The 27,981-nt window shown below is 42.8% G+C and overlaps 1 protein-coding gene across 1 annotated transcript; it reads left to right on the top strand.

The window, feature by feature from the left end:
- The first annotated feature begins 43 nt into the window (after positions 1-43).
- Positions 44-25,400, top strand: chata (choline O-acetyltransferase a). Its single transcript, XM_055661661.1, has 14 exons — positions 44-690; positions 2,148-2,339; positions 4,194-4,312; positions 5,401-5,454; positions 8,281-8,461; positions 9,325-9,502; positions 12,861-13,030; positions 13,681-13,781; positions 15,005-15,133; positions 15,649-15,771; positions 19,243-19,384; positions 21,872-21,934; positions 23,308-23,445; positions 23,941-25,400. The coding sequence occupies exons 1-14, from the start codon at positions 484-486 to the stop codon at positions 24,211-24,213; spliced, it is 2,070 nt and encodes a 689-aa protein (XP_055517636.1). The 5' UTR covers positions 44-483; the 3' UTR covers positions 24,214-25,400.
- Positions 25,401-27,981: the final 2,581 nt, after the last annotated feature.

Below are 27,981 nucleotides of genomic sequence, written 5' to 3'. Positions count from 1 at the left end.
TGGAAATAGCTACGAGAGGAGGTAGCTGAAGCCGATGCTATAACACTATTCAAAAAACAATTTCCCAGGTACATGGATAGAAAAGGTTTAAAGGGATTTGAGCCAAACGCGGGCAGGTGCGACTAGCTTAGATGGCGGCATTTTGGACCGGAGGGACGAGTTGGGCCGAAGGGCCTGCTTCTGTACTTGATCCAATTACTCCACAAAGCTTTTGATCCATGTTTCTGGTTCGGAAATATTGTCTGATTCACATTCATCGCTTCAGTCTTCCCTGTTTAATCCTCAGTTATTTGCATAGGTGCTTACAACTGTTTAACATGCTGTAGATCGTGGTGCTGTGGTGCTTATTTCCTTCAATATGTGTCAAAAAGTGGTTCATGCCGGGCAGAGGTCTCACACTTCATTAGCAGGTGGAGAGCATTGTAAACAAATAAGACTACGAAGGTGGATAAATGTCACAGGATATCAAGAGTTAAATGGAAGATGAAGAACTGTGATTTACACATGAACGCGCTGACTATTTGGAAACGTACCCACTTGCATTTTCTCTTTAATGCAGGAAATATTCGCACCTGTACCAGCGTGCCCGCCATTCACCCGGGTATAACGAGTGGCCGCGACGAGACTATGATAGTTCCCCGTAAATCCAATCAGGACTTGATCCGACCCCGATCTCGCAGGAACAGCTATGTATGCCAGCTTTTATATACACTGGCCGCTCGGGTGCATGCGTGATAGTAGAAATCGTTATCTCATTTGATGTGCGGAAGTTTTATAATGTAAATGTGCAGTTTGACAACCACATGTTTTCTCACAGGGTGGAGGAGATGCAAAAATCTAATGGTTCCCCAATGCAGTACAGAGATACCGACTCTCCCGCTCCACACAGACATGCAGTGTAATAACTCTGACTGATAACTTAACTGGTAGGACCCCGGCCGCACAGCGCCACGGACACGAGTTCGATCCTGACTACTGTCTGTCACTGCCTGTGGGGAGTTTGCATGTTCTCCCTATGACCACCCCCTGTTTCTCCCACGTCCCAGCAATATGCAGGTTGGCAGGTTAGTTGGCCACAGTCATTTGCCCCAAGTGAGTGGGAGAACCTGGGTGTAGTTATTGGAGTGTGATATGAATTAGAGTAGGATATTAGATGCTTGGTGGTTGACAGCGACTAGCTGGGCCTTGGGGCTTGTTTCCCTGTTGTATCTCGCTATGTCTACACGATGGAGGTTGTAACACACAGACGTGTAACAATTGGTGTTCCTTCCCTTTAAGTGTTGTACCGTGGGACCATTTACTACACATTATTACATTGCAAATATTGAACTGGCTGGACTACATTTTCTATTGGGAATGGGTAGAGAGAAAGGATGCCAGTTATTTTAGTTTACAAAGTACCTTCTTGGTTTAACTAACTACCTTCCGGTACCTTAGGCACTGACACTGATGTAGAGGGAGCGGGCAAAGTGTTTTGCCACAATCCTCATCAAGAATGAGTAACGAAAGTCTCTTGAGGATTTACTAATACTTGAATGTGTTAATAAAGTTCAAGCCGTTTTTCGCAGAAATGCACGGGAGACTATATTGAGATTTATGAGATCTGACCTGTTAGAAAACAAACGTGGATGGGCACATGGATAGGAAAGGTGTAGAGAGATATGAGCTAAACACGGGCAAACGGGACTAGTGTAGATGGGGTGTCTTATAGTCCATATGGACGATTTGGGCTGGAGTGTCAGTGCTGTTCGACTCTATGCAGACAATGCCCCATTTTAATCACAAGAAGTTATAAATGATGCACATTTACCAGAAGATAGAGCATAATTTGCCACGAAAGCGACAAAGTCCACAAATGTATACACTGTGCTGCAAGAGAGAGCTAGATAGGCTCTTAAAGATAACGGAGTCAGGGGATATGGGGAGAAGGCAGGAACGGGGTACTGATTGTGGATGATCACCCATGATCACATTCAATGGCGATGCTGGCTCGAAGGGCCGAATGGCCTACTCCTGCACCTACTGTCTATTGTCTATAACAATTAACCTGCATATGAAGCCTGTACAGTTTAATAGTTTTCACTGTTCAACATTTTCTTAATCAATCTTTATCATGGTTGTTGAAATGTTTTTTCTGTAACCTCTAGGTGTTGCCCAAATATCCCGTCCCTTCTCTGCAGGAGACACTGGACACCTACCTGAAATCTGTGAATCATTTGGTCACGCTGGAGCAGTACCAAACCACCAAAGCCATTGTGGAAAGTTTTGGCGCCACTGGCGGGATGGGCGAACTGTTGCAGGAACATTTGGTGAAGCGCCAAGAAAAGAAAGTTAACTGGGTAACGGCAGAACTACATTCTTTCGAAGAGATGCATGCATTTGACTGAATGTGCTCTTCAGAAACAGCTGCGAGGAAAAGGGTGCAATAATAAAATTACTTCCGCGATGTGTGATGGATCTTGTTTGGACTTCACTTCAGAAACTGTGCACAAGTCTGGTCTCTTGGAGAAAGGTTATTCTTGAGTTACAAGGTGTAAATTTAAGATTTGCTAGATAATGTAGATTGCTGGAAACAGGGGGTTGTCTAATGAGAAATTAGAAAGAAAAAACTTCAAATGCTAATTAATACACAAAAGGTCACAAATTAATGGAGTATCTCAACTGGAGGACATGGATAGGTGACGTTTCGGGCTCAGACCCTTCTTCAGACTGATTGTGGGGTGGGAGAAGAAAGCTGGAAAAGAGGAGAGGCAGTACAAAGCATGGTGGATAATGGATGGCTGGACAGAGGGGTAGCAGTGAGGAAGGGTCTCACTCATTGAAGTAGGCTTGGCCTATATTGTGTTCAAGAAGGAACTGCAGATGCTGGAAGATCGAAGGTAGACAAAAATGCTGGAGAAACTCAGCGGGTGCAGCAGCATCTATGGAGCGAAGGAAATAGGCGACGTTTCGGGCCAAAACCCTTCTTCAGACTGTTGGCCTATATTGTCTTGTGCTTAGAAAATGAGAGGTGATTTCACTGAAACATTAAGGTTCTGATTGGGGACACATGAAACTGCAGATGCTAGAATCTTGAGCAGATAACAAGCTTGGAGGAATTCATTGTGTCAGGCAGCATCTGTGGAGGGAATGGAAAGACAACCTTGTGATTTGGGACCCATCTTCAGACTGAGTTCTTATGGGCTTTGTCAATACAGTCACCGGGATAAATGTTCCTCTGGGCTGGGTGCCCGGAACAAAATATCAGGGACTCAAACAGAGGGTTTGCCCATTCAGAAATGTGTTCAAGAGTAATGGTTCTTTACAATATTCTCTGAGGAAAATTGTAGAGATTTGGACTTTGAATATATTCAATAGATAGGCTGATGGATTTTTGAATGTTGGGGAAATTAAGGGATAAAAATGAGAAAGTGGTGCTGTGTTGAAAGACCAATCATGACCAAACAACGGCCACATGGGTCTTAATGGCCATCTCTTCCTGTCATCCTTATGCTTCCATCATGTTTTTGTTTTTAACTTTATGGAATATGAGCACTAGGATCTCCATTTTCCAGATAGGGTCGACTATATTATATTGTAACGGAATCCAGGAACTAGCATTTTGCATTAAACCTGTCCCTGTTTGACATAGAGGTTTCTCTTATCTGAATAAATCAGATGTGTCACTGCACTTATAACGTGGCTCTTCACTAAATTATTTGAGCAATGAGAGTGACTCAAAGTGAGGCAAGAAGGGACTTATTTAATTTTGTCGCGATGTACAACGTTCAGGATAGGTGAAAACTATCAACCATGGTTCCTTGCTGCTACTTGTCAAACTTTATGAGTCATCTGCTATTGACAAGTCATTGTCGGCTCATCATTTTTATTTATGGTAGGAAGGAACTGCAGATGCTGGTTTACACCGAAGATAGATACAAAATGCTGGAGTAACTCAGTGAGTCAGGCAGCATCTGTGGGTAGAAGGAGTAGGTGACATTTCGGGTTAAGACCCTTCTTCAGACTGAGAGTCAGGGGGAAAGGAAACTAGAGCTATGAAAAGGTATGAAGAAGATATGAATGAAAATGGACAAGTCAAAGTCAGCAATGATGATCAAGGAGAGGTGGAGCTCACAACGGTACATTGTTGACTGTGGAGAAGGTGGTGGATTTATTAGTAGTAACAATAAACTGTTCTTTCTTCTCGTCCCAAGATTTATGACTGGTGGTTGGATACCATGTATCTATGCAACCCACTTGCACTTCCTGTAAACTCCAGCCCTGGAATGGTCTTCCCTCAGCAGAACTTCCAGGATGAGGGTGATCAGCTCAGGTACAACTACTCATGCACCCTGTTTTACGTAACACCACGCAGATTATAGTATGTGGTAAAATGCAAGATCGTAACAATATGTCTGTGCTACAATGCCTTGCTTTTGACACTTAAAGCTGAGATTGTAAACACAGCCCTAAATCACTACATTAATATTATTTCTTGTTAACATTTCAAAACCAAGTCCCTGAATATGTGGATGTTCTAATTCCTGCTTTGTTGCTTGTACCTGTTCCTAAATAAATGTTTTTCAAAAGCAGGGTTTCATCAAGGGAATGGCTTTCATCAAACCCTTTGCACATGCAGAAAAGTACACTGTAGTTGATGGCGATGTGTTTGCCACTGTTATGTAACATTACCCAAACCGGAACCAAGGCTTATCCATTGCATGGTGTTCTTCCCATCTATTTGCATTGGTGAACTGTGTCCCACCGATTAAACTAAAACCAAATGTGTAGGAAGGGACTGCAGATGCTAGTTTAAACCCAAGATAGACACAAAAAGCTTGAGTAACTCAACGGGTCAGACAGCATCTCTGGAACGTCACCTATTCCTTTTCTCCAAAGATGCTGTCTGACCCACTGAGTTACTCCAGCTTTCTGTGTTTAAGAAGGAACTGCAGATGCTGGAAAATCGAAGGTAGGCAAAAGTGCTGGAGGAAACTCAGCGGGTGCAGCAGCATCTATGGAGCGAAGGAAATAGGCAACCCTTCTGCCGAAACGTTGCCTATTTCCTTCGCTCCATAGATGCTGCTGCACCCGCCGAGTTTCTCCAGCACTTTTGTCCACCAGCTTTCTGTGTCTCTCTAAACGTAACCAAACCTGGGCATCATTCCTTGCAGAAGCTGCAAGAGTAGTTTGTGCCTATCTCCGATTTAAATCAGCATCTGCAGTTCTTGCCTACACGCTGCATGAGTATTGTTGCTATCTAGCCGGACATGGTTTTCAATCTTGTGTGTAACTGCAGTCACTTATAATTATAGATAGTAAGTATAATGATCCTCATTCAGGGATCTGTTTCCATTGGAGCGAGCTCCCATTGATGATGGCGTGTGGTGCCTTTAACATCAGTTTATTTTCCCCTTGCAGGTTTGCTGCGCGTCTCATCTGTGGAATACTGGATTACAAAATTGTACTGGATGCGTAAGTAATTGATAATCAGAAATAAACTTCCAATTATATAAGTTAAAATGACCAATGATTCCATTCCTCTGCTGTTGTTTCTCCAACAAACCCAAGATTATTTAGTGAAATACTTTCACTCTCTAACATGTGCCATCAAATTATTTTGAATATCTGTTCTTGACATGAAATGGGAATAATTTATAAAATGTATGGGGTATTCTGAATATTGGCACAAAAAGCTGTAGTAACTCAGCGGGAGAGGCAACATCGCTGGAGAAAAGGAATGGGTGATGTTTCGGGTCTAGAGCCTTCTTCACTTCACTTTTATCCTTTTGGGAAACCAAGATCAAAGACTTTATGTAGTGTCAACAAGAATAACTAATGTGTTCAAGAAGGAACTGCAGATGCTGGAAGATCGAAGGTACACAAAAATGCTGGAGAAACTCAGCGGGTGCAGCAGCATCTATGGAGCGAAGGAAATAGGCGACGTTTCGGGCCGAAACCCTTCTTCAGACCGATGGGGGGTGGGGGGGAGAAGGAAGGAAAAAGGGAGGAGGAGGAGCCCGAGGGCGGGGGGATGGGAGGAGACAGCTCGAGGGTTAAGGAAGAGGAGGAGACAGCAAGGGCTAGCAAAATTGGGAGAATTCAATGTTCATGCCATCCGGACGCAAGCAACCCAGAATGACTAATGTGTTGGGTGCCAGACATAAAGTTTAAATTCTGGGGTTTGTAGGAGGTGTTTCTGGCTGGTGGGGTGAAGGCCATATAAAGTTCTGAAAACGTCCGTTACTATGCAAGGGAATGCTTAGTCTTAGGTTCAGGTTTATTAATGTCATGTTTACCGAGATGCAGCGGAAAGCTTTGTTTTGTATGCCACCCAATCAAGTCAAGATAATACTCTCCATAAGTCCAATCAAGCCAAACTCAAATACAATAGTTAGAGTGAAAGGAAACTGTGATGTGAATATTGTTTCTTTGCTTCTGGAACTTGAGGTTTACAAAAGTAACAATGAGAGTAATGACTAGAATAATATTGGTAAAATAGCAAAGATTGAGTAATTATGTTAAAAGTGCTGGAAATACTCAGGCAGCTTCCAAAGATGGAGAAATCTGTAAGGGCAATGACATTATAAGTCTTAAAGAAATTAAAGAAAATAACAATTTTAATTGACGTGTTTTAATTTATATAGAGGAAAATTATGTTTACGAAGTCCAAAACCTCAGAGGTTTCGTGTTTGATTATTATTAGATAAGATATTGGTGAATTAATTATATATGCCCTAACAGCTAGGGGATTTTTAGTTTGATCTATAAGAAAAATTGTAAATCAGCACTCAAATAATTTATGTGCAAGTTGTTCAGGAGTTTGTACAACTTTAGCATAGGCATTGCTTATTGAACCACATGTGGTTTACATGCATTAAATCCTAAATCAGATAATATCTAACTTGATACAAGGAAACTGCAGATGCTGGAATCTTGAGCAAAAAGAAAAGTGGTGGAGTAACTCAGTGGGTCAGGCAGCAACTGTGGAGGGGTGGACACTTGCTGCTGTTTTGGGTCAGGACTGTTCTTCAGACTGACTGGAGTAGGGGGAGAAAGATGGTAAAGAGGTGAGGTGGGTACACAACCTGGTAAGTGATAGGTGGAGATAGACACAGAGTGCTGAAGTAACTCAGCGGGTCAGGCTGCATCTTTGGAGAAAGATAATGGTGACGTTTCGGGTCGGAACCCTTCTTCAGGCTGAAAGTAGAGTGGGGAGAGGGGAGAAACTGGAGGCAGGAAAAGGCCAGAACAACTCAGGGTCGGCAACAAATGACCAAGGAGGCGTGGAGCCCATGGCTGTTGGAGAGATGATAGGTGGATACAGGTGAGGGGGGTGGTTGGCAGATTGCTGGAAATGTGAGACTCAGGCATGGGAGATAAGTGTAGGGAGGAGAGAAAAGAAGCAGGGTGGCTGGGGTGGTGGGAAATGGTGGCAGAGGGGGGCTGTGGAAAGGTTGGAGGAGGATAAGGGGGTATTACTTGAAATTGGGGAATTAATTGTCCTTACTATTGAAAGACACAAAAAGCTGGAGTAAATCAGTGGGACAGGCAGCACCTCTGGAGAGAAGGAATGGGTGATATTTGGGGTCGAGACCCTTCTTCAGAATGGTTAGGGATAAGGAAACTGAGAGATATAGACAACGATGTAGAGAGATAAAGAACAATGAATGAAAGATATGCAAAAAAGTAATGATGATAAAGGGAAATGGCCGTTGTTAGCTGTTTGTTGGGTGAAAACGAGAAGCTGGTGTGACTTTGGTGGGGAGGGATAGAGAGCGAGGGGATGTCGGGGCTACCTGAAGTTGGAGAAATACAGATTTATACCACTGGGCTGTAAGCTGCCCAAGCAATATCTGATTCAAGATGCAAGATTCAAGAGAGTTTATTGTCATGTGTTCCAGATAAGACAATGAAATTCTTGCTTTGCTTCAGCACAACAGAATATAGTAGGCATAAATACAGATCAGATCAGTGTGTGACCATATACTATTGAAAATATATATATACACACATAAATAATCAGATAAAGCGCATTGGGCTATTAATGTTCAGAGTTTTGTTTGAGTTGAGTTTAATAGCCTGATGGCTGTGGGGAAGGAGCTATTCCTGAACCTGGATGTTGCAGATTTCAGGCTGAACCTGTACCTTCTACCTGAAGGCAGCGGGGAGATGAGTGAGTGGCCAGGATGTTGTTCCTCCAATTTGCCTCTAGTATCATCCACACATCTTCTCACCCACACCATTGGATGGGCAGCAGCTGGATTATTAAAGCATCGCTTTCCCCTTCTTGTTTTGCAGCCGTGCCTTACCTGTTGATTTTGCCCGCGGTCAGTTAGCAGGACATGCCTTGTGCATGGAGCAGTACTACAGGCTTTTCACATCCTATCGTCTACCGGGCCAACAAAAAGACACACTGGTAACCCAGAAAATCAATGTCATGCCTGGAACGGAACAAGTGATCGTGGCTTATCGTAACCAGGTGAGAATTCAGTTTACATTGGGGAATGTGGAGGAGATGGAAATTAATAGTGGGGTGGTCTTTGCCAGAGTAGGAGAGGTGTGGAAGAGAAAAGCAGATGAGAAAATCAGAGAAAACTGCACATCTTGTATGTGTATGTGACAAATAAAGTTGACTTGACTTGAACAAAGAACTAGTGTGAATGGGTGATCAATGATTGGCATGGATGTGGTGGGCTGAAAGGCCTGTTTCCATGTTGTATCTGAACTAAATTAGAAGAGATGAATGGACAAATGAGCTCAAAGTTGATAAATTCAGGACAATTTATCTTTCCTGATGAATAACATTTTTTTTTTTAAATCAATAAATGAAGAAAAATTGGAACTGAGAAAGGTACAAGCAATGAACTGCAGACGTTGCCTTGCATTTGCTGCCTTACAGTGCCAGAGACCCAGGCTCAATCCTGACTACGGGTGCAGTCTGTACGAGTTTGAACAGTCTCCCTGTGATTGCATGGGTTTTCTCTGGGCACTCCGGTTTCCTTCCACATTCCAAAGGCTTGCAGGTTTCTGGGTTAATTGACTTCACTAAATTGTCCCTGGACTGTAGGATAGAACTAGTGTATGGGTGATCGCTGGTCGGCATGGACACGATGGGTCGAAGGGCCTGTTTCTATGCTGTTTGCCTAAAGTCTAAAGTCTAATGTCTCTGCTATTTAACAAAAATACTGATCGAAATAATAGAAATGACCTTGTTGAATGTCGATATACGAGTTACATGCAAAGACATTTAAAGTGGTCTATAATTCATGCTTCTCGACATTTTGCATGAACTCCTTGCAGGATTGTATTAATGTTTACTTCCGTCACTTTGTTTTGTGCCAGTTCTTTGTTTTGGATGTGGTCATAAAGTACAGACGATTGACCGAAACTGACTTGATCACCCAGTTGAGGAGGATTGTGAAGATGGCAGGGAGTGAGGACGAAAGGTCACCCCCTTTAGGTCTCCTCACATCTGACTGTCGACCCAAGTGGGCGGAGGCAAGGGAAGTGCTTATGAGAGGTCAGTAGCAAGTATGCAGGCAGAACCATTCTGCAACACAAACTCCGCCAGGCAAATCCACTTTGCGTTTTACGTCAATGCAAACTATATGGTTAGTTTTGCATTTGTTTCCTGTGACTTTTTTTGCAACAATTCAAATGAGATCTCAGAAAACTATATATATGAATTCAACTTAATTGCACCTTCCTCAGAAGGTCGATTATCTTTTTGGTGTTATAACTAGAATGCATGTTATGCAAAAATTAACAATGTGCTCAATGTGACTGCTCAAAATGTCCATCTGAAGAAGGGTCTCGACCCGAAACGTCGCCTGCTCCTTTTCTCCATAGATGCTGCCTCACCTGCTGAGTTTCTCCAGCATTTTTTATCTACACTCAACCAATACAGGGTCATACATGTTAGGAGATAGTAGAGTCTAATTGATAGCTGTAGAGATATGGGCCAAGTGAATCACCCACTGCTTGTTCTTTTCTGCCACCTGGGCTTCCTCTGGTACTCCGATTTCTTCCCACATCCCAAAGACCTGCTGATTTGTAGGTTAATTAGCCCTATGTAAAAATTGCCTCCCACTATGAAGGGAGTGGATGAGAAAATGGGATAGCATAGGACTTCTGTGAACTGATGGTTGGAGTGGACCCAGTGGGCCGAAGGGCCTGTTTCCATGCTGAATCTTTCAATCAATCAAACAACCTGCATCTCTGTTTATAGAGTTGTCATCTCCATGCATTTCTGCACTCATTATCATCTTGTGGAATAGCCTTCAATGACAATTGACATGTGGTACATTAAACCACATACCCTTATGGCCCTGTCCCACTTACGTGACTTTTTCGGCGACTGCCGGCACCCGTCATAGGTCGTTACAGGTTGCCGAAAATTTTCAACATGTTGAAAATCCAGCGGCGACCAGAACAAGGTACGACTCTTTGGGCGACTACTCACGACCGTACAGGCTTCACCCCGCGACATGTCACCAGGGTGTCACCTGTATGGTCGTGAGTCGTCTCCTCAGTCGCCCAAAGAGTCGTAGCGTCTTGCTGGTCACCACTGAATTTTCACCATGTTGGAAATTTTCGCCGACTTGCAATGACCTGTGACGGGTGCCGGCAGTCGCTGTAAAAGTCGCGTAAGTGGGACAGGCCTATTATTTGGCACCTTCCAGCAGTTACTCCAGCATTTCGTGTCTATCTTCGGTGTACACCAGCATCTGCAGTTCCTTCCCACACATTTTGTCCAACCAAGTCTGATTCTTGTGGGACAACAATACACTTTTGCCTTGCAATGTATATTTACATTCTAAAATCAAAATAATCCTGGAAAGAAACCGTTAACATTTGTTCTGGGGAAATATGATGTGTACCACTGACTCCAAACGTTCAAACCAAATCTTCCTCAATGTCGCCATTTGCTTCACTCTAACTGAACCCAATATCTGGCACAGAATTAACCCTATATCCTCTAGTGAAGGAAAGTTACCTTCCAATGGGCTGCTTATTCTTTACTTATATTGGCTTCTAGCTCAGCTGTACAGCCAAGCCTAGTTTGCAGCAGGCAGTGAAGAAAGCGAATGGTATGTTAGCTTTCATAGCGAAAGGATTTGAGTATAGGAGCAGGGAGTTTCTACTGCAGTTGTACAGGGTCTTGGTGAGACCACACCTGGAGTATTGTGTACAGTTTTGGTCTCAAAATCTGAGGAAGGACATTATTGCCATAGACGGAGTGCAGAGAAGGTTCACCAGACTGATTCCTGGGATGTCAGGACTGTCTTATGAAGAAAGACTGGATAGACTTGGTTTATACTCTCTAGAATTTAAGAGATTGAGAGGGGATCTTATAGAAACTTACAAAATTCTTAAGGGGTTGGACAGGCTAGATGCAGGAAGATTGTTCCCGATGTTGGGGAAGTCCAGGACAAGGGGTCACAGCTTAAGGATAAGGGGGAAATCCTTTAAAACCGAGATGAGAAGAACCTTTTTCACACAGAGAGTGGTGAATCTCTGGAACTCTCTGCCGCAGAGGGTAGTCGAGGCCAGTTCATTGGCTATATTTAAGAGGGAGTTAGATGTGGCCCTTGTGGCTAAGGGGATCAGAGGGTATGGAGAGAAGGCAGGTACGGGATACTGAGTTGGATGATCAGCCATGATCATATTGAATGGCGGTGCAGGCTCGAAGGGCCGAATGGCCTACTCCTGCACCTAATTTCTATGTTTCTAGAAGATAGACACTAAATGCTGGAATAACTCAGCAGGACAGGCAGCATCTCTGGAGAGAATGAATGGGTGGCGTTTAGAGTCAAAACCCTTCTTCATTCCTCCTGTGCAGAGATGCTGCCTGTCCCGCTAAGTTACTCCAGCATTTTGTGTCTCTCTTCGGTGTACACCAGCATCTGCAGTTCCTTCCTACACATTTCGTCCAACCAAGTCTAATTTGTGTGGGACAACAATACACTTTTGCCTTGCTATGTATATTTTCATTCTAAAATCAAACTAATTTTACACACAACAGCACCAGATTTAGTTGAACTCTCTGCATCATATAAATATTGACCCACAGATAATATACCAATGTTTTTGGTAGTATAATTTTAATAAGTACTTCCTGAATTAATATTTGGTTATGACCTCGATCACGATGTAGATACTGCCAATCGCACACATATGTCTCCAATTGCAGAGAATGTAAGGGCACACCTCTGTAGAAATTAGAATCTATGTTCGTCTATTATTGCAAGATGAATTAATTTAATAACCATTGAAGTGCAAGTTTAAGTTTAACAACATCTGGAAATCCAATATCCAACACTCGAAATCACTCCAATAGTTCCACAATTACAATTATCTCACTTCAATCATTTAAGCAAATTGTTGGTCTTTTGTTTCTGGCAATGATGAGTGGGAACATTCACTCTTATACCCAGGCAGTGTGTCCTAATACTCCACTCCTTTGTAAATGTACAAAAAGATGACTAAAGTCAAGAGTAGGTCCCCTGCTGTCAGAAACTGGAAACTGCATAAGGATGAACATGGCAGTGGTGGACAATGAAACACATACTTCACTTCGAAGATGTCTGTACGGAGTTTGCACGTTCTCCCCGTGACCGCATGGGATTTGTCCGGGTGCTCCGGTTTCCTCCCACACACCAAAGACGTGCAGGTTTGTAGGCTAATTGGCCTCGGTAAAATTTTAAATTGTCCCTAGTGTGTAGGATAGTGCTAGTGTACGGGGTGATCATTGGTTGACATGGACTCGGTGGGCCGAAGGGCTTGTTTCCATGCTGGATCTCTAAACTAAACTAATCTTCAATACAGACCTGAATGTCTGTCGCTTAGGCTAACTTGGTCCATTCTTCCTACTGCAGATTCAACCAACCGAGACTCTCTGAATGCCATTGAACGTTGCATATTTCTGCTTTGCTTGGACGAACCAATTGACGTTGAACTGACTGATCTAAACATGGCTCTGCAGATGATGCATGGCAATGGTTGGCATAAAAACAGCGCAAATCGGTGGTATGACAAAACTATGCAGGTAACAGACATGGGGTGACAATAAATCACCTTATCCATTGAGTTTCATTGAGGAAGTATTTCTCTATTAAAAAAGTAAAAAATAAATGTTTTGTAATGTTTACAAATATTATCCTGGTAATTCAGTGGTGCAAATGTGGGATAATGTAGAACTAGTGTGAAGAGGTAGTCGATGGTCTGCATGGGCTCGATGGGCCGAAGGGCCTGTTCCCAGCTGTATCGTCCACTCAATTCAATCAATCCGAATATTGCTTGAACATACATTTTGCTATGGGAAACCCTTTACATGTTGTATGTTTTAAAAACCGCTACTTCGTGATTAGTCTGAAGAAGGGTTTCGACCCGGAACATTGCCTATTTCCTTCGCTCCATAGATGCTGCCTCAACCGCTGAGTTTCTCCAGCATTTTTGTCTAACTTCATGAGAAAAAACACTGTTAAAGCTGCTGCCTCCAATGTATTGTTAATACCAACCAATGCAAAATAAAAATGGCTGTTATATGGTGTAAAATATTATTGGTACAATTATCAAGAAAAACTGCACAATTGACTCTTGATAGAAGGCATTTCTGTATAGGTTTTACTTTTGAACTTTAGAATAATCCCAGAATAACAGAATTACAAAATGACATATTTCCATTTATTCCCACAGTTCATTGTTGGACGGGATGGAGTGTGTGGTTTGGTTTATGAGCATTCACCATCAGAAGGGATTGCTGTTATACAGTGTGCCGAACATCTACTTTGCTACATGTATGTTATCGGTTTCTGGCTATTTGTACTCCATCCTGTTTTATATAAAAATCAAACTCAGGAAAGGATTTGCTGTTTACAACAGAGAATAGATGGGCAGTGGAGATGCAAAAATCTGTTTCTAAAGGAGCAGAACAACATTTGTTTTACCAGCAGTTCCCTTACCGCAATGCAGAGAAAACGTCCTTGAAGCCATGATTCATTCAGCTCACATTGTGAAACTCTGATCAATCATTATCAAGTTGTTTGGAAATTTCAATGGTTTGGCATCTATTATTGCCATGCAACTTTTAAACTCAGGATTTCCCCATTCCCTCGCTCTCTCAGACACTGCAGGGCCCCATTATCAGGAGTCCATTGGTATGCTGGGGACCCATTTGCATATACCCAATGCTATACTTGGTACCCATTTGCATATACCCAATGCTATACTGGGGGCCCATTTGCATATACCCAATGCTATACTGGGGGCCCATTTGCATATACCCAATGCTATACTGGCTACCCATTTGCATATACCCAATGCTATACTGGGGGCCCATTTGCATATACCCAATGCTATACTGGCTACCCATTTGCATATACCCAATGCTATACTGGCTACCCATTTGCATATACCCAATGCTATACTGGGGACCCATTTGCATATATCCAATGCTATACTGGGACTGCGGACAATTTGCATATACCCAATGTTATACAGGGAACCCATTCCCATGCTGGGGACTTCTTGGTTGAGTGAGACCAGATAAAGACAGCAAAAGGGATGTACTAACAATCTGCCAGTTCTACAATCATGAACTATCCCAACGTTTAAGAAGCAGTTAGACAGGTACATGGATAGGGCAGGTTTGGAGGGATTTGGAGCACAGGCGGGCAGGTGGGACTAGTGTAGCTGGCACATGTTGGCCGGTGTGGGCAAGTTGGGCTGAAGGGCCTGTTTCCTCACTGTATCCCTCCAGACAAGGACTGTACATACTAACTCTACAGATTTTGGCAGCATAGCTGTGCATCGATGTGCATCCACGTCACACCTGTTGTCATGTTACTCCTTCACCCTTACTAACAGCCTCCCCTTCTATTCATTCCGTCATCTAACTGAACTGAAATACAACTGCTGCTGGTGTAAGATTTAACCTGTGTCTCCAGATCGCTAGCTTGCCTGTAATGTATTTTAGACCACTACTTTTGAATATTTTAAATACATGTGATCCACCTTCCAGTAAAGAGACAGCAAGGAGGCCGGTCAGAGCAGACTCTCTGTGTGAGCTGCCTTCTCCTCGAAGACTGAGATGGAAGTGTGGCCCCGAAATCCACAGATGCTTAGCCTCAGCAGCTGACAAACTTCAAAGGTAGGCTGCAGATTTATTAAACGAGAAATTAGTTGTGAAGAGTGGAACAGTGGGCAGTGCTGTTCGCGCTGCTGCTTCAGGACGCCAGAGACCCGGGTTCGATCCTGACCACGGGTGCTGTCTGTGTGGAGTTGACATGTTCTTACTGTGACTAAATGAGTTTCCTCCGGGCGCTCCAGTTTCCTCCCAGACCCTGAAGCCACAAGGGCTTGTAGGTTAATTAGCCTCTGTAAATTGGCCCATGTGTGTAGGGAGTGGATGGGAAAGTGGGATAACATAGAACTAGTGTAATCGCTGGTCAGTGTGGACTCAGTGGGTCTATTTCCATGCTGTATCTTTAAACTAAACTAAATAGTAATTAGCACTGTCTTTACATTGGTGTGCTCAGTTTGTCATTACTCACCTGATGATTTCCATAATTACTAATTTGTCATAATTGGGTCTGTACAAAATGAGTCTTGACAAATGGCAACGTTAAATGCATCTTAGAGTTTCGTAATGTTCCTTTTTTCCAGGTTGATAGAAAACACGGACTTAAACATATATCGGCTGAAGACTCTTGGTAAAGACTTTATCAAGAAACAGAGGATGAGCCCAGATGCCTTTATCCAGGTTGGTTTGCAGCTGTCTTTTTACAGGTGAGTTTGTGCAATGTTTTTGGAGCTTCACTTAAGGGCCTGACCCACGAGCGTGCGACTGCATGCGGCCAGCGCGACCTAACGTGGTCGCTTGAGCCGTACGGCCTCGCGGGGCCGGTCCCACTTCGATTGCCGGAGCCGTATGGAGTTGTGCGGAGCTGGTCCCGACATCGCGCGGGGCTCCGAAAAACTGACGCTTCCCAAAAATTCCGCGTGGCAGTGGCCTGCCGACCCGCAGCCGCATTGAGGCGGTACGCACCGCCTCGACGGGCGTGTGCAGCGTCACGACGCCGTACGCAGCATCTTGACGGCGTACGCCTAGCGCAAACTTCCCGCGGACTTCGCTCGAACTTCACGTCAACTCGTACGGGATCACTCAACCTCCGCGCGGTCCCCGCTTCCGGTTTGGTCGCGCTTGCCGCATGTAGTCGCATGCACGTGGGATAAGGCCCTTAACCCTCAATGTACACTAGTCTTACTGAATGTATGAAACAATATAAATGGCATTGGTTGTTTGGATTCATCAAACATTTTCTTCTCACCAATCATGTCAGCAGTGTATAATCATGCCTCTGTCAAATGCATTTGATTTCCTACACACTTTATTTCTGAATCCCTTCCCCATCACTCAAAATAAGCTGCAAATAAAAATATTCTTCTTTGATTTATTTTTTCCAAAAGATGAAGCTGCTACGTTACAACAGACAACATGGTCTTTCAATTTTTGTTATTATGGCTTAAAGAGTCATAGAGGCCCTTTAACCAAACGTATCCATTACAATCAGGTTTTATAATGGAGCTTGCCCTATTTGCCTGTGTTTGACCCATATCCCTCTAAACCTTGTTTAAGAAGAGAAACTCAGCAGGTGCAGCAGCATCTATGGAGCGAAGGAAATAGGCAACGTTTCGGGCCGAAACCCTTCTTCAGAAGGGTTTCGGCCCGAAACGTTGCCTATTTCCTTCGCTCCATAGATGCTGCTGCACCCGCTGAGTTTCTCCAGCTTTTTTGTGTAACCTCCCTCTAAACCTTCAAGTGTCTGAAGAAAGGTCTCGACCCGTAACATCTCCCATTCCTTCTCACCAGAGATGCTGCCTGCCCCGCTGAGTAACTCCAGCATTTTGTGTCTATCGTCCCTCTAAACCTTTCCTATCCATGCACCTATCATAGAACACAGAACATAGAACAGTACAGCACGTGAACAGGCCCTTCAGCTGGCAATGCCCAGGTCTAACATAATGACAAGACCATCTCCTATCTATCTGCAGATAATCCATATCCATCCATTCCATGGAAATCCAAAAGTCACTTTAATACCACGATCTTATCTGCTCGAACCACCACCCTCGACAGAACATTCCAGGAACTCACCACACTCTTTGTGAAAAAGTTGCCCCACGCATCTCCTTTAAACTTTGTCCCTCTCACCTTAAAGCTAGTGTATGCTCTCCAATATTTGATTATTCTATCCTGGGGAAAAGGTCTGTCTATCTTATCTGTGCCTCTCACAATTTTACAAACTTCTATCAGGTTTCCCTGCAACCTCACTGGAGGTCTAAATGTCTTTTAAACATCACTATTGCACTTGGGGATATAACGTTCTCAGATCATTCTTTCCACTCTCTGTGTGAAGAAATTGCCCCGTAGATCTCTTTAAAATCTTTCCCCACTCACCTTAAAGCCTCCCGTAACTTCAGGTCAAGGGGCTTTGACCAGAGTCTAACTGAGGCCATTGAGCTAACGTTCAAGGCCAGCAAGATAAGTATTCCAGCAATTTAGTGGCCAAGCTGGAAAGATGGCGGGGTTGTGATTTATGAAGTTTGGTCTCCCTTCACCGAGCATTTACATTGCTGGATACATTTAATTCCTCTTTACAGCTAGGGGACATTGATGGTTGTCGCCACTTCAACAGCATTGTGATTTGTGTATCTCCCTTCACCTCTAAATCAGCTAGACATTGTCCACTTCAACAGTATTGGCTGTGCCCAATATTGCTCTGTGTTCAAAATGAAGAAACAAACTCCATTCCTGATATAACGACAGGCTCCTTACCCAGACTGTCAAATCATTCCAACATAATTTCAGTGCACATGGACACATAATGCAAGTCTGAGGAATGGTCCCAATCCGAAACGTCACCTATCCATTTTCTCCAGTGATGCTGCCTGGCTCGCTGAGTTGCTGCAGCATTTTGTGTCTATCTGCCGTTCCTTTTTATCACATATCATCTCAGCGCATTTGCAAAATGGGATGCTTTCGGAACGCACGGATAATTCTTGTCTGAGAACACACAACTTCTATCTGTTTCAACATTAAGTCCACCGACACACAAGAGGCTGTTGATGCTGGAATCTCACGCATTAAACAAAATGCTGGAGGAACTCAAGGGTTAGGCAGCATCGGTGGAGGGAATAATGTTTCAGGTCAAGACCTTTCTTCGGAGTGGCCTGACCTGAAACGTTGGCAGTCTTTTTCCTTCCATAGATGCTGCCTGACCGACTGACCAACTAAGTGGGTTGGTGTCATTAAATTATACCCACCAGTTGTTTGGTTACTGTTTCACAGAGCAGCAGCAGATGTGTTTGGCACTAAATCAATGCCACAGGGAAAGTGGGAGCATGGAAACCATTGTACTGCAGGGCGGCGCTGTGGTGGAGTTGCTGCCTTACAGCATCAGAGACCCGGGTTCGATCCTGACTGTGGGTGCTGTCTGTATGGAGTTTGTAGGCTCTCCCCGTGAGCGGGTGGGTTTTCTCCGAGATCTCCAGCTTCCTCCCGCACTCCGAAGACATACGGGTCTGTAGTTTAATTGGCCGGTAAAAAATAAATGTAAATTGTCCAGAACCAAGAGTCAAGAGTGTTTTATTGTCATGTGTCCCAGATAGAACAACAAAATTCTTACTTGCTGCAGCGCAACAGAATATGTAAACATAGTACACTGTAAATAATATGATAAACGAGAAAGAAAAATGCAATGTGTGTACACAGTTTAAGAATCCAAAACCAGGGGGTCACACAGTTTAAGAATAAGAGGTAGGCCATTTAGGACAGAGATGAGGAAAATAAATGTCACCCAGAGAGTTGTGTGAATCTGTGGAATTCTCCGCCACAGAAGGTAGTGGAGGCCGATTCACTGGATGTTTTCAAGAGTTAGGTTTGATCTGCCTGTTTTATTGTTTCTATTACATAAATGAATTCTTAAGATGACTACTCTACTTCTTTCACGAGTTTGTATGTACCCTTATCCTGACCTGAAATGTGGCCCATCCTTCTCTCCAGAGATGCTGGCTCACCCACTGAGTTACTCCAGCCTTTTGTGTCTACCCTTACCCTATCGAGCACTTTTATTTCCCCCAAATAATTCTGCTTAATGTTCACCATAGTTTTGGTTCCACTGCATTGCATTGTTTCCCATAAGGATGTTGCCTTTTACTTAAAAAATGGTTTCATTAAAAAGCATTTTATTTTTCCAGGTGTCATGGAAGACTGGTCCACACTTACGAAAGTGCCTCTGTTCGCTGTTTCCAGGAGGGTAGAGTTGATAATATCCGATCAGCAACGAAAGAGGCTCTTGATTTTGCAAAGGGAATGATCGATGGAAGAGCTTCAATCTCAGTAGGTCTTCTTCTCTCTGTTCTCGACTCTCGTTTGTCAGACTTCCTTTCTTTACAGTACACAATGATCTCTCTCTTTCTGCCATCTCACCCCCCTCACTCCCTCCTCACACCATTGGGAACAGATCTGTGCAGGAATTCCCTATTTGTGTGCAATTCCACACAGCCTTGTTTTCCAACGGCAGTTCAAATACTTCTGCAAAGATAGGAGAAAGCAAGATCCTTTGCATTAAGCACTTGAATATTAATATCACCCGTCACACAAACAAGGTTGCAACAGTCTTCATTTTTCTGCTTACTCACATAGATATATCTTTTCCTATGCATATCAAAATTTCTTCCTGTTTGATAATTTTTCTGTCATAATATCCATTGCAATTTTTTTGATACTTTGGTACTTGTGTTATCAAAATTCTGTGGGAAATATGTTGATTTATTCCAGTCACTGCTCTGAGTTAGTGCTCATAAAACGCTATAGTGGTTACAATACTGGAGTCCTTTCGAGTGACAGAGACTGCTAATTTGGTGCGATGGGTTCAAATCCCACCACAGCTGGAAAATCAAAATTTGTAAGTTTGTAAATAAAAAATCCAGAGTTCTTGAAACCCATTATGTTCATTGATATCCTACAGAAAAAGAGATGACCCGTTTAAAGGTGATGCCGAGCCCAATGCATGTTGGTTGACTGCTAATCACCTTTGCATTGAAGCAAACTGGGCAACAAGGGGTGGGTTATAAATAAATATGGAAAAGCACAGCACAGGAACAGGCCCTTCGGCCCGGCATGTCTGCACTGGCCAAATTCAACTAATCTCACCTGCTTCCATACGATCTGTATCCCTCTGTTTCCCTGCCCTTTCTGGTGTCTGTCTAAATGCCCCTTAACATTGCTTCCACCATCCCTTGAGGCAGTGCAGTGCAATAGACAAAGACAACAGGCAATAGACAATAGGTGCAGGAGTAGGGCATTCGGCCCTTCAAGCCAGCACCGCCATTCAATGTGATCATGGCTGATCATCCCCAATCAGTACCCCGTTCCTGCCTTTTCCCCATATCCCCTATTTTTAAGAGCCCTATCTGGATCTCTCTTGAAAGCATCCAGAGAACCTGCCTCCACTGCCCTCTGAGGCAGAGAATTCCACAGACTCTCCGTGAGAAAAAGTGTTTCCTCGTCTCCGGTCTAAATGGCTTACTCCTTATTCTTAAACTGTGGCCCCTGGTTCTGGACTCCCCCAATATCGGGAACATGTTTCCTGCTCGGGAACATGTTTCCTGCAGTAGTGCAGTGCAGTGTAGTATATTGCAGACATCCACCACCCTATGTTGGGATAATAGAAAACCTGCCTCGAAAATCTTCTTTGAACTTTCCCCTCTCACCTTAAACATATTGCCTGTAACATTTGACATTGCCACACTGGGGGAAAAGACTGCCTACCCTTCCCATGCCTCTCGTCAACTTATATGTGACGTTCCCAAGAAAATAATCAAAGTTTGTCCACTCTCTCCTGATAGTGAATCTACTCCAATCCTGACAACGTCCTGGTGAATCTCTTTTGTACCCACTCCTAATCCTTCCTCTAATGTGGTAACCAGAAATGCACACAATCCTCCAATTGGTAGCCGTCCACATCAGATGAATGAATTAATTTTTTTATAAATTAATTTAAAAAAATATTTCCATTTGTTTCAAGTATCTCTGGGAGCAGGTGAAGGATGTGTGCGTGTGAGGGAATTCTTTAGTTTAGTTTAATATATTATTCTTATCTGTATCGAGGTGCAGTGATAAGCTATTTTGTTGCATGCTATTAAGTCATCTAAAAGACTACACATGATTACAATGAAGCTGTCCACAGTGTACAGATGCAGGATAAAGGGCACAATATTCAGTACAAGATAAATTCCAGTAAAGTCCGATTAACGATGGTTTGAATGTGTCCGATGAGGTAGATGGGAGGTCAGGACCGCTCTGGCAAGAAACTGGCCCTGAATCTGGTGGTATGCATTTTCAGACATCATGGCTGATGGGAGAGACTGGGGTGAGACTCATCCTTGATTATGCTGGTAGCCTTGCTGAGGCAACGTGAAGTGTAGAATGAAGTCAATGGTGCGTGCTTCATAAGTTATAGGAGCAGAATTAGGCCATTCGGCCCAATAAGTCTACTCCGCCATTCAATCACGGCTGATTTTCTTCCCCTCTCAACCCCATTCTCCTGCCTTCTCCCCTTCGCCCCTGACACCCGTACTAATGAAGAATCTGTCAATTTCCACCTTAAAAATATTAATTGACTTGTCCTCCATAGCAATAAATTCCAGTGCGTTGTTGAATGAAGAAAATAAGGCAAATGGATGAACGATAAGCATGAGTGAGATAGTGTACCCTGAGTGAAATGTTGCATGTTTAAGTAGAGGGAGGTGGGGAGGTGGAGCCTTTGTATTACACTCTTCTTCATGCTGATACATGGCACTAACTAACCTCCTTTGGATTCAGGACTCAAAGAAGATGGAGCTTCTGTGGGCTGCAGTGGACGCACAGATCAATTACACAGTTCAAGTAAGTGGAAATAATTTCAGCTTCAAATGCCGCATTAGCAAATTAAAAGCGTTATTGATTATGTCTTTCATGGTCTAATTAATTAATTAGTTGCATTAACAGTGAGTGGAGCAAAGTACTTTCATGAGTTGTTCAATAAATTATTTTCCAGCTTTTAATTTTTCATATCATCCTGCAGCAGAGGAGCAAGAGTGTTATTTATGATCTAAAGGCAAGGGGAAAAAAATCCATATTTTAAAATAATATCACAATGGTAGTACTAGTTCCTGTGTCAACGTTTCAATTTACTAAGGCTCAGCAGTTTTCCATTCACTGATTTTGGGGCATATATAATTTAGGGACAGAAAATGTGATATCTATTTCAATAATAATTCAAATCTCTGATAGTCAATGTCACAAATTATTAGCAGTTGAAAACACAACTAGGTGACATGTTTGACTTGGTTCCAAAATAAAGAATGTAAATTTGGCAAGAGCTACATTTAACTTATGTTAGTGTTTTCTTCAAACCAAAAGGCTGCATCATCACAAACGGGCGTTTGGAAAGTCTTCAGTGTCATTCACATCATTTAGAAATGGCATCAGCATTAAGGAGATGGGCATACATGGATGAGCAACTCTCTTTCACTGACAGCTATCACTTCCATAACACAAGGGAGCTTGGTCATAATTGACAGAGAAGCAGTAACGATGACCAAAAATAACCTCAATGTTTCACTTTCAAAATTCATCTAGTAATCTTGACCTGGTCCATATAGAAACATAGAAAATAGGTGCAGGAGGAGGCCATTCGGCCCTTCGAGCCAGCACCGCCATTCATTGCGATCATGGCTGATCGTCCCCTATCAATAACCCGTGCCTGCCTTCTCCCCATATCCCTTGACTCCACTAGCCCCTGGAGCTCTATCTAACTCTCTCTTAAATCCATCCAGTGACTTGGCCTCCACTGCCCTCTGTGGCAGGGAATTCCACAAATTCACAACTCTCTGGGTGAAAAAGTTTTTTGTCTTAAATAACCTCCCCTTTATTCTAAGTGTGGCCTCTGGTTCTGGACTCGCCCAACATTGGGGACATTTTTCCTGCATCTAGCTTGTCCAGTCCTTTTATAATTTTATGTTTCTATAAGATCCCCCTCATCCTTCTAAACTCCATATGCTTTTTGCTTCATCACAGTTCTGTGGTAAAGCTTCAGGTTTCTCTCCTACTCTTTCCTCGACTGATGCTTTAGGCTGATGATGCACCCCAAACGTGTGGCTAATTCTTGCTGAGTATTTGTTTAATTTTCTGAATGGCCTATCCTCAAGGCACTTGAGTTTATATTTAATATTACTTTAGATAAAATAACTATTTTCCAATTTTGGTCCATGTTCCAGACTATTACGGGAATGGCAATTGACAATCACTTACTTGGACTGCAGGAGATGGCGAAAGAACTACAGATGGATTTACCGAAACTATTCACTGATAAAACATACCTGATGAGCAACAATTTCCACCTCTCCACCAGCCAGGTCATTGTTTACACGCTCCTAATCTCCAGCATTCTCCGTGTGGTGTTTGCAGGTTTTCCATTTCTCTCCCACATCCCAAGGAAGTGCATTTCCGAGGGTTAATGGTGAATCATCCCGAGGGTGGGGATGAGTGATAGAATGTGGAGGGAGCTGATGGGAATGTGGAAAGAATAAAATGGGAAAAGGTAGGTTTAGTGCAAGAAAGAACTGCAGATGCTGGTTAAAATCGAAGGTGGACACAAAATGCTGGAGTAACTCAGCGGGCGAGGCAGCATCGCTGGAGAGAAGGAATGGGTGACGTTTCAGGCCGAAACATCGCCCATTCCTCCTCTCCAGAGATGCTGCCTCACCCGCTGAGTTACTCCAGCATTTTGTGTCTACCTACTATTAGTGTAGGAGAAATGGGTGTTTGATGTTGAGTGTGGGCTCAATGGGCTGAAGGACTTGTTTCCATGCTCCGTATCTCAACGACTAGATATTTTCATTCCTCCACAGGTACCAACTACAATGGATGGATTTCTGTTTTATGGTCCTGTGGTGCCCGATGGTTATGGCGTTGCTTACAACCCACGTTTGGATCAGATTATCTTCAGCATCTCCTCCTTCAACAATTGCAAGGAAACCTCTTCAGCCATGTTTGCACAAGCCGTGGAGAAGAGTTTCAAAGAGATGAAAGACCTGTGTGTGAAGTACAACACTAAAGCCAAGCTTTGTTTTCTGGGGAATGCAACATACAGTGCTCAAAATGGAACAAAATCACGCCAATAAAAGTCTGCGAATCGGGTTGAACTGTGAAATGGTCAAATGATCATTTCTCTACGCCAAAGAATAGAGTTGTGTCAATTGGTATTAGTTTGAAGCCTGCAAGTAACCCGGTGGCATATCAACTCATTATTGTTTGCACATGGTGACTGAAGTGAATATAAAGAAGTTAAATGTACCATTAGTCTACTGTAACACTGTGTTAGTCATGTGGAAAATAGAAATGTTTGTTCTGTACATACCTCTTGATACATAGATCTGCCAAATATATTTTTGCATTATTGGTATTAATATTTGTGCCATCGGATCCATATCCTTGAGTTACGTATGCATTTTGTTTCCTGATGGACTTGTTTTGTGATGGTGTATTTACATAATTTTAAAAGGCAGACAACAGCTCCGTATCCCCATCAGCAAGAAACCCCCAATGGTGTTGAATGTAAAAGTTGCTGTGTGCTAAAATATGTGTTGTCGTTGTTGTTGCAAACGCTCATCATAAATGTTTAACGTGTCCTGGTTTAAGCCTTTCTAGAAGTATTCTTGTGCAAGCTATTGTAGTGTACTTCTTCAAAGCAGCTCTGACAGTCTAGCCCTCCCTGGAGTATCATGGCATATGTTGCGTGCAGTCTATAAATGATGTTGTTAGAGTCAATGGTGCATTCTATATCAAATGGCAATCAGATGAAACTATTTTTGTTCAAGATGCGTATCTGGTCCTATTAAAAGTATTATAATTATGCAATAAAAGATACTTATTTTGCAAAGTATATAACAAAAAAATATATGTCTTTTAAGGAGAAATTAAGAAAATATGATTCTGTATTTCATGTTGGAAAATGATGAAAGTTGTATTTGGTATTATATTATATTTTCTGACAATCTATTTATGATTTCAATGTAAGTTATTGTGTGTGATTGTGAATATTATATTCATTGGCCATTACAAATATGGTTCGTTGATGCTGCCTTGGTGTTTAGAATTGGTTCTATGGACCAAGAACATAGAAGTTCACTAGGAACAATTGTGCATGTTAGTTAATGAAATACTGTAAATTCGGGGAGGAACATTCTAACCACTAAAAATGTCCTCCATTGTGTATTTCAGAATAGACTAGGAACCAGTTTGTTGTATCCTGTGCCAAATCAGTTCCCTCATCTCTTGAACCAATGCATAACATGAATAAAATGTTACTATGAACCATGTCATGATCTTGGTGTCCAATATATTTCAGCAGTCTGAAGAAGAGTCCAGACCCAAAACATCATTCATACATGTTGTCCTCCAGAGACATTGCTTCACCTACTGACTGTGACTCTGTGCATAGTGACTCCAGCATTCTGAGTCTTTCTTGGTAACCCAGCATCTGCTATCCTTGCAAATCCAATATATTTTGTTTGTTTCTGACATATCGTGGACGCATAAGACTTAAAAAATGATAAGGGTAGAAGGGTGAATGAACGAATAACAGAAGATTCCAGTCAGTTGGTTAACAGGAAGATTAACCAGTTTCCATCAGTGGATTAAGTCCAGAACCAGGGGCCACGGTCTTAGAATAAAGGGGAGGCCATTTAAGACTGAGGTGAGAAAATCTTTTTCATCCAGAGAGTTGTGAATTTGAGGAATTCCCTGCCACAGAGGGCAGTGGAGGCCAAGCCACTGGATGGATTTAAGATAGAGTTAGATAGAGCTCTAGGGGCTAGTGGAGTCAAGGGATATGGGGAGAAGGCAGGCACGGGTTATTGATTGGGGACGATCAGCCATGATCACAATGAATGGCGGTGCTGGCTCGAAGGGCCGAATGACCTCCTCCTGCACCTATTTTCTGTGTTTCTATGTTAAAAAGCTACGCAACTGAAAATATCATTTGGAAAATGTCAAACACTTTCACTGAGAAGCTGAATTGTCATAAAAAGTATTTATAAATTTAGATTAATATATAAAAAAATATTATAAAGTACAAGCAAGTGGCAACCGAGAGCACTAATAAAGACCAGCATGGTGGGAAATAATTTTGTGAGATTGCATTTTCTATATTTCTATCTGTAATCAAACTGATCCATTAGATTTATCACAGCAATTCTTGTTGAGTTGCCCAGTATTTAAGATGTAGTTTGGACTTAAATGCTTTATTCAATAGCACTGCTTCTGAACAAGTCAGTGTAAATTTATGTGACAACTTGTGATTAAAAATATCACTCTTAATTGATTAGAATCAAGTCTGAATAAATTCCTAGCAGTGGCCATTGTGAAGCTGGGACTGGGAATGTAAAGTGACCTCATTTGCCACCATTAAAAATGATCCTTTTAACACATATGCCATTGCATTCGGTAAGAATAAGAACTTATTTAAATCGAGTGGAAAGGTGTTTGCAAGAAAGGAGATGAATAATGTGTACATCATTTTCTACAGAACAAATCTATGGGAGGTGAGTCACATAGACTGGAAATTATCATAAGGTCATTGATAGGAGCAGGATATGGCCATTCGGCCCATCAAGTCTACTCTGCCATTCAATCATGGCTGATCTATCTCTCCCTACTAACCCCATTCTACTTCTTTCTCCCAATAACCCATGACACCCATTCTAATCAAGAATCTATCTATCTCTGTCTTAAAGATATCCATTGATTTGGCCTCCACAGCCTTCTGTGGCAAAGAATTCCACAGATTCACCACCCTCTGACTAAAAAAATTCCTCCTCATCTCCTTCCTAAAGGAATGTCCTTTAATTCTGAGTCCTAGACTTTCCCGCCGGGGAAACATCCTTGCCACATCCACGCTGTCCAAGCCTTTCACTATTCCTCAGTACCCTTGCCAGAACAAGCTATAGAAGGGGCTACAATTATGTGTGTGTGCTTGTGCATGTGTGTGTGTGTGTGTGTGTATGTGTGTGTGTGTGTGTGTGTGTGTCATGTGTGTGTGTGTGTGTGTGTGTGTGTGTGTGTGTGTGTGTGTGTGTGTGTGTGTGTGTGTGTGTGTGTGTGTGTGTGTGTGTGTGTGTGTGTGTGTATGAAAAAAAAATGAAATGATTCAATTTATTGTCATTGTCAGTGTACAGTACAGAGACAACGAAATGCATTTTTAGCATCTCCCTTGAAAGGGAGACACAGGGCGTCGCGGTGTGCCCGCGCCTGCCGCCGTAACATTCCATTACAGGCAAAGGTGGGTGAAGTGTCTTGCCCAAGGACACAACGACAGTATGCACTCCAAGCGGGATTTGAACCGGCTACCTTCCGGTCGCCAGCCGAACTCTTAGCCCATTGTGCTCTGTCGTCCTGTATGTGTATGCGTGTGTGTGTGTGTGTGTGCGTGTGTGTGTGTGTGTGTGTGTGTGTGTGTGCGTGTGTGTGTGTGTGTGTGTATGCGTGTGTGTGTGTGTGTGTGTATGTGTGTGTGTGTGTGCGTGTGTGCGTGTGTGTGCGTGTGTGTGTGTGTGTGTGTGTGTGTGTGTGTGTGTGTGTGTGTGCGTGTGTGTGAAGATCAACACAACACTAGTGTAGCCTATCTCGTTCCATTCTGACAAACTGTCTTGCCTCTCACAACTAATTAGATATTCTTCTAGTTAGCTATTTTTGTTAGGCAATAAATTCACTAACTACATCTGCAGTAATCTAACTGATTGCACCGAGCAATTACAGCAATAAAATAAAATCTTTTGAAAGGTCCAGACAGGATTTTGCGCTCATTGGTCATTTACACTTGTCCAAAGCTGGGCTTATAAATCAGCTTCATCCACACTGGACATATAAAATCATTTTAAATTGATATTTGT

The sequence above is a fragment of the Leucoraja erinacea genome, chromosome 34, assembly GCF_028641065.1.
Source record: "Leucoraja erinacea ecotype New England chromosome 34, Leri_hhj_1, whole genome shotgun sequence".
Lineage (NCBI taxonomy): Eukaryota > Metazoa > Chordata > Chondrichthyes > Rajiformes > Rajidae > Leucoraja > Leucoraja erinaceus.
This window is presented reverse-complemented; position numbering and strand designations above follow the sequence as displayed.

What these genes read in the sequence shown, in the direction of transcription:
- chata (XM_055661661.1), top strand. Translation starts at nt 484, where the DNA reads ATGAAGAACTGTGATTTACACATGAACGCGCTGACTATTTGGAAACGT. An exon ending in TCGTGGCTTATCGTAACCAG is followed by an intron (nt 8,462 to 9,324) that starts GTGAGAATTCAG and finishes GTTTTGTGCCAG; the next exon opens with TTCTTTGTTTTGGATGTGGT. An exon ending in GGTATGACAAAACTATGCAG is followed by an intron (nt 13,031 to 13,680) that starts GTAACAGACATG and finishes TTATTCCCACAG; the next exon opens with TTCATTGTTGGACGGGATGG.